The following is a 13614-nucleotide window of genomic DNA, read 5'->3' as shown; positions in this document are numbered from 1 at the left end:
CAATAAATCCTAATTTAATAGACAAAATTAGGGAAATCTATTTCTTTCAAAATGCAAAAGCTTTAATACAACAGGAGCAGGTCAGCAACCAGAAATAATGGTGAGAAAGTTCTGTGTGAATCACTATGCAATTTTCTGCATAATCTTTCCTAGTAGATGCCTACAACAACAACAAAACCCCCACCTTGCCTTGCGTGCTCTTAGCGTTTCTGTTGCAATCATGACACAATCCTGGAAGTCAACAACTGGCTATGCAAATCACAGTGGCCTACAAAGACTCCTGGAAAGAGAGAGGATATGTCTTGCAAAAACGGAGAAGGAAGTGTGTGACAGGTGCCTCACCAGTCTCGGAGTTAATCTAGAAAAGATGGAGTAGCAAAAGTCCAGAACCAAATATGCAGCCAAGGACTGGCGTGAAGAAAGCAGAATACAAAGGCAAAAGCAGGAGGCCAACATAGGAACTTGAGTTTCATAAGATGCTATAATAGAGATACTGTACCAATGGATGGTATTTTAAACCTCAGCTGTTTGACCACCAATGCCCATGGTATGGAAAATAAAAAGAACTAGTGACCCTTATTCAACTGAACTGAGAAGATCTGCTAATGGTTTAGATTAAAAAGATTCAAAAAATTCTAGACAAGCTTGAGCAGTGGGCTGAAATGAATAGATGAAATTTAACGGAAAAATGTAAAATTCTGCATTTGGATAGGGAAACTGTAGGACACAAGTATTGTACAGTACTGTAATGGATCCTGCACCAAGTTGGGTTAGATGATTTTATGGTCCTTTCAAATGATATGATTCTTTGCTTCTATGAACTTTAGATTAATACAGAATAGCGTAGTGAATTGTTCTTGTGAATCTCTCAGGAATGTGTTAGTGATATAGAAGGGAAACTACTGGAAATGTAATTCTTCTAACATGGAACACACAATAGAAAGCTAACCACTAGCAATGGAATTAAATGTAAATCAGTCTTAGCTAGACAGATCCTAGCTCTTTTATGATGGTTTCCCTTCCCCTTAATCTGCAATTGTTAAGTAGTTTCAGAGTAGTGTCTCCTATACCTTTCTTAACCCTGTAAATTGGATAGGTGTTATGAAGCTCCTTGTGCAGATGTTCTCTTGATGAAGTGTGAATCAGGAAAGGTTATGTGATAATAAATTTGTTAGTAATTAAAAATGCTACAAAGTTCATTCTTGATTAAAAAAAATGATGCAGTGAGCCCTCTACAGTTTTTATTTCTATTGCTATTAAATCGTTTGCTGGCAGAACATCGATGTATCCCTATATATTTTAAGGACATTCTCTTCACTTTAAGGACATTTTCATAAGTGATTTTTTTTTGTAATTAAAAAATTAATATGCCTCCACATTTTTGTGGAGCTGAGTGAAAATTGAAAGCAAAATCAGTATTTATCCCCACATTTCACCTCAACTTTGAAAAAAATTAAATGACATACAGATTTTGAATTTTGTTTTGTCTCAGTAGTAAACCATGTTTTGCTGGCCATCTAAATCAGTTACTTTTTGCCCTGTTACTATAAAAGTGGATTCATTGCTACTGGCTAAAGTAGATAGCTGCAATAATGCCTAATATGATGAAACTGAAACAAAATTGTTATTTGCAAAGATTAAGAGTTTGTTGACCTTCCTTAGTAAGATATTTCAGTGCTTCATTTTCTGTATATAACTTGTCCATCTTATGCACTACATAAGGGGTTTCCAGTCAGTAATAAACATAGATGTCGTCTTTTCTCTAATCAAAGAAGTCAGTTTGGCCATCTCAGCAAGTTCCATCTTCAGTATTACCCACTATTCCTCCATTGTGGGAATACTGAATCTTACCATCTTTGTGCATACAATAATCTTGCTGAATTTATCATAGAAATTATCAGTGTTTTTGTCCTATCTTGGATCGAAGAACCACGCTGAGACGGTTAGGTCTCTAGTGTTTATTGTTCTACTTGACTAGACAGAAAATCCTGTCAAACTGAAGGCTGAGGGAAAACCCTCATAGATAAAACCCATAAATCTAGGGCGGGTCTGCTCTTAGTTTCTTCGAAGGAAGATTCAAAGCCTCTAAACTACGCATGCGTTTTTCCCCCTGGATAAGGGTCCACTCCTGTTCACCATCAGTACTCATGACAGTTTTAGAGGTTTAACACTTTTAAGAGAGTCAATGCATAGAAAGATGAAATGGAATGGTGGAGTGCTTGGTGCTCACTGAGCCTTGTCGTTTTCTTGCAGACATTTCATTGCCAGACTAGGCAACATCTTCATGGTGAACAGGGAGAGGGCCTTGCTCTCAGTTTATATAGTTTCCTTTTGAGACCGTGCTGTGTCAGTCAGTTAAACAGTTTGAGGGCTGCACTTTTATATGTAAATATACATTTAAGAAAACCAGGATCTACAAATTCTATACTTTTCTGACTAAACAGAAGAGAAGAACACGATGATGAGAGCTAGGTAAAAAATACTCTTTGGGTTCTCTTCTTGGACTGCTCAGAGGCAGCGATAGGTGGCTGTAAAGAAGCGTGGGGCTGAGCATATCATAGATTACTAGTCTGTGTGTCATTATTACCACAGAAGATAATAGGTTGGTCCAGTGAACCGGAAGCTTTTTGACTAAAAATACACTTTTCCTGCCTACCAGAATACAATCTCTTTCTTTTTCAGTTATTTACAAAAATTAAAGCATGGTACTTGAAAAGCCAATCCTGTTTCCTCAAATGCCCTTACTGCCAGAAGATAATCAGCCTTGAAATTTTTGATAGATTTCAACATTTACTGATAAGAAAATCCCACTGAGCTCAATTATGTATTAAACAAGGCTTGCTAAATTAAAATGTTGTGAGGAACAGCTTCAAACATTCAGTATTTACCAGGGATGCTTGAGTATTCTTTGTGGCGTAAAATGTACAGTCAAGCAGGTAACACAGGACAGCTATCACAGAATCACACTACTACAATGAAACTCCTCCAGGAATGTATTTATTTACATTAAAACACTATTTTACAAACTGAAAAAAGAGACATTTCAGAGGGAAGGCATGCCAAGGCAAACAACCCTCTCACCCGCTGCTATTTTTATCAATTGTATTTAAAGGGGAAATTCTATGAATCATATCTTTTTGGGGGAGAAAAAAAAACTAGATACCCCCTCCCCCAACCTACCACTTGATGGTCACTATTAAAATCATCCCTCCCAAAATGTAACTTCTCCATCCAAATAAAACTCTTGCCCAATGGTTTTATTTGTAATTTATTTATGTAACACAGTGTAGAAAGCTATCAATTCATTAAGCAATTGTATATATTATCCTGCAGAAACATTTGTCGGCCTCCCATTAATTTTTAAACCAGCAGGCATTTCCCCCACCCCTCCCTGCACCCTGCCCTGGTATAAAAGTGCTTGTGACTGACAGGGATGATACTTTTTCTTTGAAGATGAAAAGATACATGGAAAAAACTTTACTCCCTCAATGCCTAAAGGTGTGCACATAAAACAGGCACAAAGAAACAAATGTGTATTCCCATGATTTTCTACATCACTAGTGCAGCAGAAGCAACAATCTGTACAATAAAATGCAACTGCAGAGGAAAATAATCTCAACTCATCTGGAATACTTTTCTAAAAAAAAAAAAATCCCAAAACTTTTTTTCTTTAAAATGCATAGTAAGCAGAAAAAGGAAAACTTAGCAAAGAGAAGCAGCTCAACCCCACATACACAAAAAGCATCCCCCATCAATTCTTAAAGTATATTTCAATTAGGACTTAATGTTTTGTTCATCACAAATCACAAGAATAATATACAACTGGCTAAAGGAGCTGTATGATAAATAATCAGGAAATAATCTATTCATGCACTAGTTAAGTACAGCTAACTTTACAGTACACAAAAACATTCATTAATAATGTAGTGTAAAGACTGAAATGTCAAGAAAGAGAATACATTACTGATTTTATAATTCAAGTTCAGGCATCTACTTGTGTTACAGCACAGCTGTCAAAAGGCGATAATGAGTAAATAATAAAACATTATTATTTTGTTTTGTTTGTTTGCTTATTTCCATATTACTTTCAGTTGAACATCGATGGGCAGTGAAGCAATCACTTTGCTGTCCAATTCATGAGGTTGCTATGGTGTTCTAGTTTTGCATTTGTTCAAAGAACTTGTAGGTTGGGTTTTCATAGCCATTTTGTTGCATCTTAGAAAGGTGGCGTTCCTCTGGTGTCACTGCAGCATCCACCTAAAGCAGGCCAAAGGAGAGCACAGTCAAAGCCAAACATGGACAGCTCACAATTGCACAACTCTATGTGGAGCTAAAATCATCCATAAAAATAATTAAATGTAAGTTAAAATCTGTTACTGCTTTATTAAAATTTTTACCAGTTGATGGAAGGGCAGAAGGGTGGGGGCCAATCTGACATTGGGGAGGGTATGCTCTTCCAGAATGAAGGAGCTGCTACTGAGATTGTCATTTCTTTCCTCCCAACAACACTGACTGGAACCGCCCAATCAGGAAGGAACAGAACCACTGCAAAACAGTGCCTCCAATTTCCAAGCCTTTCATATGGCTCAAAAGGATGCCATGATTGTTGGCACTGCAGGTTATCCACAAGAGCAACCAGTGAGGCCCAGGCTTGAAACCCAATTCTAAGGGATCCAGATAATCTATCACATCCAGGATCTCTGTAGTTAAGGGTCAATGACTTTATCAACAATCTTGCCAAGAAACACTTGGTAGGAGGCTGGCTGATAATTATCTAAGACAGCTGGGTCAATAGATGGCTTTTTGAGAATGTGGCACATTACCCTCTCCTTTAAAACAGGCAGCATTACCCCAACAGTGCCTTCACCACTTTTAGTACTCATGCCTTTTCTGGACACATGTACCATCCAAGGGGCAAGAATCTAATTTTCAGGTCACTGAGTATATTCCACAGAGGATCCTGGCAACATCTTTAGGCATCACAGGCACAAAGGAGTCTGAGCTGGTCTTGCAAGATAATTCTGTCATATCATGAGACTCTGCCCATCTAGCTTAGCATGAATATGAACAACTTTGATTTCAAAGTCCCTGGCAAACTGCTCATAACAACAAATAGGAAGATCTTTCACTAACCTATTACCCAAAAGGGAATGGGTCACTATAAAAAATGCTGTTAGTCAGGACTCCACAGACACAGTAAATGCAAAGAAGTATTTAGGCTTCTCTACCGTAGTGTAGGCCTGAACATGGGCTCATCCTTATTAGTTAGAACAGGACTGACTGTGTTCTGGCTTGTTAAGCAGGGCCTTCACTACTGCATGCTCTGACATTGCATACAAAATCCTTAAATGTTTTGTCATATAATTGCTTACTTGTTATCATACTAACAGTTTAATCACTTTGTTTATGGCATGGGCTGGCATGATACTCTGCTACTTTGATAAATATATTACTGTCACTGGAAAACAGAGGGCAAGATGAACCATAATATTTTAGATGTGTCACTGATATAACTTAGTTTCTTTTGAACTAGTAATGGTCTTTTGAACATTACAAACACTGTGAGATTGTATTATTGTTGTTGTTATTTTCATGATTACTAACAATCATGAAAGTATCTGAGATTCTGCTGGTTAATAGGCAATGCTGAATCTGTCCTTCTCCCCAACTTTTACATAGGAGTATTGAAATAATGCTTCTAGATATAAGAAATACTGTATAAAACTCATTGTTTCTTTAACATTTGTTTAAGCTGTTTAAAAGCAGATGAATGTTCAGTCCTGTTATAATAGTCAAGCAAATCACTCAACTGAGGATTGGCCCTGAAAAAAATCACAGCTGTCATTCACTGTGCTTTGGTTCCCAACAGACACTATGTAGAAAGATGATACAGTCAGTGCTTCCATCCACAGGTTAAACATTCTATAATTTCATACCTTTAAAAATGGTGACATATACCTTTTAATACCTTGAGATTTCAGAGATATACAATCTATTCCATGCTGTTACATGGATGGCATAAAGAAACATATTGTTGTTTATTCGTTTAGTCGCTTCCGACTCTTCGTGACTTCATGGACCAGCCCACGCCAGAGCTTCCTGTTGGTCGTCAACACCCCCAGCTCCCCCAGGGACGGATCCGTCACCTCTAGAATATCATCCATCCACCTTGCCCTTGGTTGGCCCCTCTTCCTTTTGCCCTCCACTCTCCCTAGCATCAGCATCTTCTCCAGGGTGTCCTGTCTTCTCATTATGTGGCCAAAGTATTTCAGTTTTGCTTTTAATATTGTTCCCTCAAATGAGCAGTCTGGCTTTATTTCCTGGAGGATGGACTGGTTTGACCTTCTTGCAGTCCAAGGCACTCTCAGAATTTTCCTCCAACACCACAGTTCAAAAGCATCGATCTTCCTTCTCTCAGCCTTCCTTATGGTCCAGTTCTCGCAGCCATATGTTACTACGGGGAACACCATTGCTTTAACTATGCGGACCTTTGTTGTCAGTGTGATGTCTCTGCTCTTAACTATTTTATTGAGATTTGTCATTGCTCTTCTCCCAAGGATTAAGTGTCTTCTGATTTCCTGACTGCAGTCAGCATCTGCAGTAATCTTTGTACCTAGAAATACAAAGTCTTTCACTGCCTCTACGTTTTCTCCCTCTATTTGCCAGTTATCAATCAAGCTGGTTGCCATAATCTTGTTTTTTTTGAGGTTTAGCTGCAAGCCAGCTTTTGTACTTTCTTCTTTCACCTTCATCATAAGGCTCCTCAGTTCCTCTTCGCTTTCAGCCATCAAAGTGGTATCATCTGCATATCTGAGATTGTTAATGTTTCTTCCAGCGATTTTAACTCCAGCCTTGGATTCCTCAAGCCCAGCATGTTGCATGATGTGTTCTGCGTACAAGTTGAATAGGTAGGGTGAGAGTATACAGCCCTGCCGTACTCCTTTCCCAATCTTAAACCAGTCCGTTGTTCCATGGTCTGTTCTTACTGTTGCTACTTGGTTGTTATACAGATTCTTCAGGAGGCAGACAAGATGACTTGGTAAAAGAAACATATATTATAACTGAAATCTCAGTTTAACTGTTCTTTTGGAGCACAGGTCTATGTATCCAATATATCTCAGGGATATTAACTGGAAAAACTGACTTATATACTAAAAAACTGGAATATTAAGAATACAGTTGACACACCTCATATGGGCAGTTAACACCATTCTATTAAATACACTGAAGTTACAGAGATAGATTTAATTCTATTTAATACTATTTCACTCACCTCCACTACACCATGATGGATAGATGTATACTGTTTCTTCTTTAGCATCACTAAAGTGATAACAATGACTGTTGCAATGACAACACCCCCTACCATTAGTCCAATGATGGCACCTTTATTTGAACCTACATCTTCAGCAAAGAATACCTAAACATAAAAATAATGAGTTATCAAATTAGAAGATAACATGTTGTTTCCAATGAATTTTTTAACTTTGCAAAGTGACGCATTTGCAATGTATAATCCAATATTTTCTCCAAAGTGAACAAGTTCAAACTAAATACCTAAATGTTGTTTCCTGAGGCAAATTATCACAATCTGATTCTCATATTTTAAAGTTAAGAGCACTTATTATTTATCACATGATGCTCTTGTAGCCTAGGAAAGCAAATATCAGACAGTGAGTTTTGCAGGCACTCGGAAAGCCTCTCTGGAGAAGAACTGGCAGGGCTTATAAAAAAGTTTCCCTGCAGGAGTTACCCAAACAGACTGAGATAGCAGAACATATTCTGAGGAATTCCAGATCCTCAGATGGGTGATCAAGTAAGTTAAGAAAAAAAAGTGGCATTTTAAGGCAAACTAATTTTATCGTAACACTTAAAGGATAAAAAAAATTGAGCCCTTTATTAGACAAATGCTTTTCAGCTCCCTGAGTATTTCCTTGGCATATAACCTACAGAATAATTAAAGAATATAAGGAAAATCTTCCTCTGCTCATTTTGGCACCGCAAAACAAATCCTTCCTCAAGAATTTCAGAAATACATATTTAACTCTTGTGAACTTTGCAGGCTAAGCCCTCCAAATATTCAAATTCAATGCAATCTGGACTCTTCTCTTTAGCCCTGAGAATCCACAATTATTAGCATCAAATAGATGAAGTATCTTTTTTAAAATGAGCTTATCATTATTTAAGCTTTGATGCAAATATGGTTCTTATGCAAATTTTAATTTTTGCCATTATTTTGTCTCATCAACGTGTTCCACAAAGAAACCAAATATTGTATCATTACTTATTTAATATCTAGGACAGATTGAGCAGCTGAAGAAAAAAACAAACTAGATCCAGATATAAAGATTAGAAAAGAACTATGTAAAGGTCTTAGAGTCACTTCCCATTTTTCTGCTCCTGAATTATGGTTCTGGTACCTCTCTTTTCTCTTTCCTACTCTTATGCCTGAGTTGCAAGAAAGACATGTTATGGGTTCAAATCTCATTAAACCTAAAATTTTAAGATCAATAAACCCTGTGTATGGAGAAAACTAGAAGGGACAGCAGGAGACCTGTTTCATTTAAGTGGAGGGTTCTGTCCACTCACATACAATGAAGATAGGAAATATGATGGTGGCCAGTTTAAAAAGCAAATCAAAATCAAATACTGTGATGAAGAATACAGAATCCATTTCTGTCCACTGCTTACTTCTTTCTGTGGTGCTTTTCTTTAGCCATGCACTATAGAAAAGGTTTACAGGTAGTCCTCACCTACCTACAGTAATTGGGACCAGCAGCAATGTCATTAAACAATGCAGTTGTAAGCTGAAAAACCATGTGACTGCGCTGCTTAGTGATGGCAGTTCTCGCAGTAACGGTTGCCTTTAAGTGAGGACTGCATGGGTCATTAAGGAAGGAGCTCACATGACCACAACCTATGACTTCCTGCTGACTTCCCCCCTGACTTTGCTTGTGGGAAGCTGGCAGTAATGGTCACAAATCATGATCATGTGACCATGGGACTCTGTGATGTTGTAATCGCTAGCCAGATGCCAAGTGCCCATATCATGATCATGTGATTGCAGGGATGCTGCACCAGGTGTAAGTACGAGGATCTGATCATAACTACCACTCATTCAGTGCTGTTGTAAGTTCGAACAGTTGCTGAACAAGTGGTCGATAAACAAGGACCACCTGTATTATAATTTACTGAAAAAATTATATACATACGTACATAAAAATGTAATGTAATGTAATGTAAGTGTTTGTAAGTTATTTTACTGACACTGAAAGTAAGATAATATGGTTTCTTAGTATTAAGATTTGAATAATCACAGGACAACACCCTAAAGAGATTTATATGAAACAGGTTCATAAACAAATTAACACTGCAACAACAGTAATAACTATTAAACTAGTGTTTCATTTAATGACATTAAATCTAAGAATGGAGATTACACTTGCCAGTTTCTGATGATGTACTTCATATCCTGAATCATGTCTGTATTCTGCATCCATCTTTAGTTCTGAGGTTTCTTCTGTCTTAACATTGGTTAATCCAGAGCCTGTATTAACCCAAAAAACCAAGAAGTGAGTAAAAACAAACTTTTAAAAGTAGTTATATGAACACCATCCCCCATAGCTGCCAACAAAAAAAATATATTAAGATTTACAAAGAAAAACAGTGAACAAGGCAATAGACTACACTAGTAATTTAGAGACTACCAACAGTGTTCAGAGGAAAAAGAGGCCAAGTAATCTTACCAACAGTTTCATGGATGCATGGGGACTTTGACAATAGGAGGGATAATTAAATATTAATTTACAAAATTTTCCAAGAGCCTTTTCCACCTTTTGCTTCTCTCCCACACTGGGGACTTCAACTTTTGTTCTGCTTCAGCTGACATGTTGAGGATCTCCACTTTCCTAAAATATTTTAGCATTGCTTTATGTATTTTCTATTACCTACCTTATACAGTTGATAGCACCCCAAAATAACTGATGCAGAATCCAGTCCCTAATAATGTTCCTTTTTCTGCATTTTCTTCATGGCAGTTTGAGGGAAAGTCTGACCCACCTCTTCAAGGCAGTTACTGTGATGGAGAATGGGAGCATCACAGGAACTGCATGAAACATTTCCAGCCCTGAAAATAAGCCTAGTTGCCGTTAACCTAATCTTCAAACAAAAAAGTATAGAATTTCACAATAAACTGGTTTCTCTTTAACTCTTACTAAGTTTAGTAAAGGTTGTAATCTCAACTTGTTTAATTCTGTTAGGAACAACTGTCATGCCTGAATGTATTCACTTCAGTAGTGGAACTGTGGTTATTTTAAGTTGTATTTTTGTTATGTTTGAAATATACAACTTTCCAATATTAGTATGAAACTAGTTTTCTTATTATATGCTAATAGGAAACTCGTTTAAATTAGCCATGATGTAGGCAGTGATGCTGACATGAGCCGGAAATTGAGTTGGAACAAGCCTGAAGGCATGATTCTTATTCCTGACTTACTAGCTGAGACTGCTATGCCTGACTGTTTGAACTGGCCCATTGAGGCAACTAACACTAACATCAACAGAGAATCTTGGTTGCAGCTACACCCTGAATATTCTTTCATTTCTCAAAGTGCAAGTCCAAAATAGCATTTTTGGCTCATTCAGAGAAAGGGAAATGTTGGACGATCAGGCCCTAAAGCTATAGATACATACTATTGTAAAATGCTAGTTTATATGCATTTCTCAGCCAAAAGATCATTGATAATGGATAACAAAATTTATATTCTGATACTTAATTCCAATTTAAATTAGTATTTAGGTAACTACAACTCTTAAGACAAAAGTGGAATGAGATACATGGTGCCCACAGTACTGCAATATTTAATAAAAATTAATATTTGAAAAGAAAAGGGCTGAATTTATTATGAAGATTGCCATTTATTTATTTATTTAAACTAGGCTTGTATCAACCAATCTGACCAGCTTACAATCGTAATGTATGTAAATAAGGTTAAAATAGCAGAAATAGCTAAGCAATAAATATTACTACATAACATTCTTATCTCAAGGAATAATTTACCCATACAACTGTACACTTTTACCCAGGAATAATCTTTCTCAAGCCAATTCCCCCTCAAAGGTCTGTTGAAATAATCAGGTTTGATTGCTTTCCAAAATCTCAATGATGTTCAGAAACTTTATTTCAATGTTTACATGTGATATTTCATCAAAATCTCAGGTGTAAGTATGCTGAAATCTCATGAGATGTAGCAATCATGTAAGATTTTGTCCTTTATTTTTACTTTTGGTATCCACCACCTGAAATAGTTGCTGATATCCTCTCCAGGTTCTGGCAAGACCCTTTTAAGGACTTCTCAAGGCCAGGATGTCTTGACCTCAGAAAGATAAAGCCAGCCTTATCTTTATCCTTATGGAGGGAACAAAATACATGTATGGCCTTATAAGTTGTGATTAATATCATAAGGAATATGTAATTAATGAAATAAGGATTTTATTTATCTGAGTGGGAGGTTTTATCATTATTTGTGCTTATTAGTATGTAGAGCTACAATTTCTAACAACAACAACGTTACAGATTCCTTCAAATATAGTCCCTTATAATCTGTTTTAATAAAGCAAATATATGCAAATTTGCTAGGGAATTGATGCCACAAGCAGGTTACAACAGGTCTATCCCTTGAAAAACAATCAATCCAGGCTGTGGCGACTTATGTCAAAATTTATTTGTGTTGGGTCAGGGTTGCTAGTTGCATAATAGACTGGAAAGAATGGGTATCTGTCAATATTTAAGCAAGTTTAGAAAAAAAAACAGTGGTTAGCAGTTTTCTTTTTGCTCTGAATCAGTATAAATGCTCAATTGTTCATGGACAGTAGCTATGTGCCAGTATGTGTTAATATCCAAACAATCTGGATGACAGTAAAGCTTGCAAAATTTCACACTTTCCATTTTATTCCAGTGTGATGAACATATACAATTGTCAGACTAAGAAGTATTTGCTAAATTAATTCACGGTTTTCTGTGCTTATCTGTAATGAAAGCTAGATGTTCAAGTTTAACATTTGAGAAGCAGATTCAACACTGAGTTACTACCTTAATTTGAACATTATATTCAAGTGTGAAATCTGTTTAGGGATTCACACCTATACAACTAAAGACATGAATCCTTTCAATGATTTATTGTTATTTAAGTTACTAGTCTATCTCACAGAGTTGTGGGAAAAACATGCCCTGATCTCCTGGAGGAAAATATAGGTCTAATAAATAAATTAATTAAACTTCACATTAGTATACTTTTGAGATGCAAGTCAATACATTTTTTAAAATCCACATTTTGAGACAATATTTAGAAGCAAATTTAGAAATTACAGCCGCTTGTCATTTTGGTTAGCGACCGTTCACAAATACAATTGTAATTTTTTAAAAAAAAAATCATTTTCTGACCAATGCATGCATTTACAACCAAATGTTGTGTGCCTGAGAACAAACGCCTTCAGTGAGAAACACTCAGCAGCGGAGCTGGTTGGAGAGTTCTAATCAACTAACCAAGGTTACATTGCTGAGCTTGTTAACTTGCAGTTAGCACTTTTTAGGAAAGCCCTGCGCTGCAGAGGAAAGCAGCTCAGGAAGAAATCTTGTGTAAACATTTTGTCCGCCCTGTGAGAGGGCAAAAAAAGGGGCAGGGAGGGGGAACAACAGATCAAGCACAGGACACTGTACAAGAAACTTTATATGAATTAGATGGCAGCAGCCAGTGATCTTCGCAGCGTCTCTCTCTGTCACATGTTCGCTTAGCGACCATTTTGCTTAAGAACAAAGTTGCTGGAACGGATTGCGGTTGCTAAATGAAGACAGGGTGTAATTTAATAATTAGCATTATAAATGTATTTGAGCTTAAGAGCAATAAATCCTTATGCCAGCTTTCAAACAGTACAAATTTTCTGTAGGATCAATAAGGGTTACTATGTTAAAAGTTACCATACAGTCCAGCAGTACAAATTAACTGCCACAGGATGAGATTTTTAATAGGGGAATTCCAAGAACCAAACTTATCCTACTAGATTACACAAAGTATTTCATTGAGTGGACTGTCAGTTTTTGTCTCCCACTCCCAGCCCGAGATATTTTTCCTTAAGAAAATGAAGCGGCATGAAAATAGATTTCTATAGCTTATAATACATGACAAAGATTAAAGCCAAGAAGAAATTACTAAGTCAGCAGCTGAGTTTTTGAACAGGTTTCATTTTAGATGAAAAATAGTGAGTCAATTATTTATTCCAAAAATATTTGTAGTGTTCGCAGGATTTGATTTATACGACTTCGTCAAGAACAGCAAAAATGTCACATTCATTCTGAAGTCCTGTAATTGGCAACTGGATATGGTTGCTGTGAAAAAGAGAGTCTAGTAAACCATGTAAAACAACAAGTTATTTTAAAAGCAATTATTTAAACTAGTTGTTGACCTGAGGAAACTGAAATCCCTCCTTCCAATCTGTACTCTTGCAGATATTTTATTAAGATTTGTTGAACACTTCAGTAGGCCTGTTTATGGTGGACTGGAAAGCAAAGAAATAAAACTTAGTGGACAAATTCTATCTAATAATCCTTAGAAGAGA

General features: G+C 36.7%; 1 protein-coding gene across 4 annotated transcripts in view; it reads right to left on the bottom strand.

The window, feature by feature from the left end:
- Positions 1 to 2981: 2981 nt before the first annotated feature.
- The window catches only part of APP (amyloid beta precursor protein), a 125906-nt gene continuing 115273 nt past the window's right edge, over positions 2982 to 13614 (bottom strand). For all 4 annotated transcript variants that reach the window (XM_063305461.1, XM_063305459.1, XM_063305460.1 and 1 more), the window contains 3 exons: positions 9447 to 9547; positions 7274 to 7420; positions 2982 to 4257 (listed from right to left, as the gene is read on the bottom strand). In XM_063305461.1, the coding sequence (XP_063161531.1) occupies positions 4156 to 4257; positions 7274 to 7420; positions 9447 to 9547 (350 nt within the window). In that variant the 3' untranslated portion in view covers positions 2982 to 4155. The remainder of the gene's footprint in view (positions 4258 to 7273; positions 7421 to 9446; positions 9548 to 13614) is intronic.

The sequence above is a fragment of the Candoia aspera genome, chromosome 5, assembly GCF_035149785.1.
Source record: "Candoia aspera isolate rCanAsp1 chromosome 5, rCanAsp1.hap2, whole genome shotgun sequence".
Classification (NCBI taxonomy): Eukaryota; Metazoa; Chordata; class Lepidosauria; order Squamata; family Boidae; genus Candoia; species Candoia aspera.
This window is presented reverse-complemented; position numbering and strand designations above follow the sequence as displayed.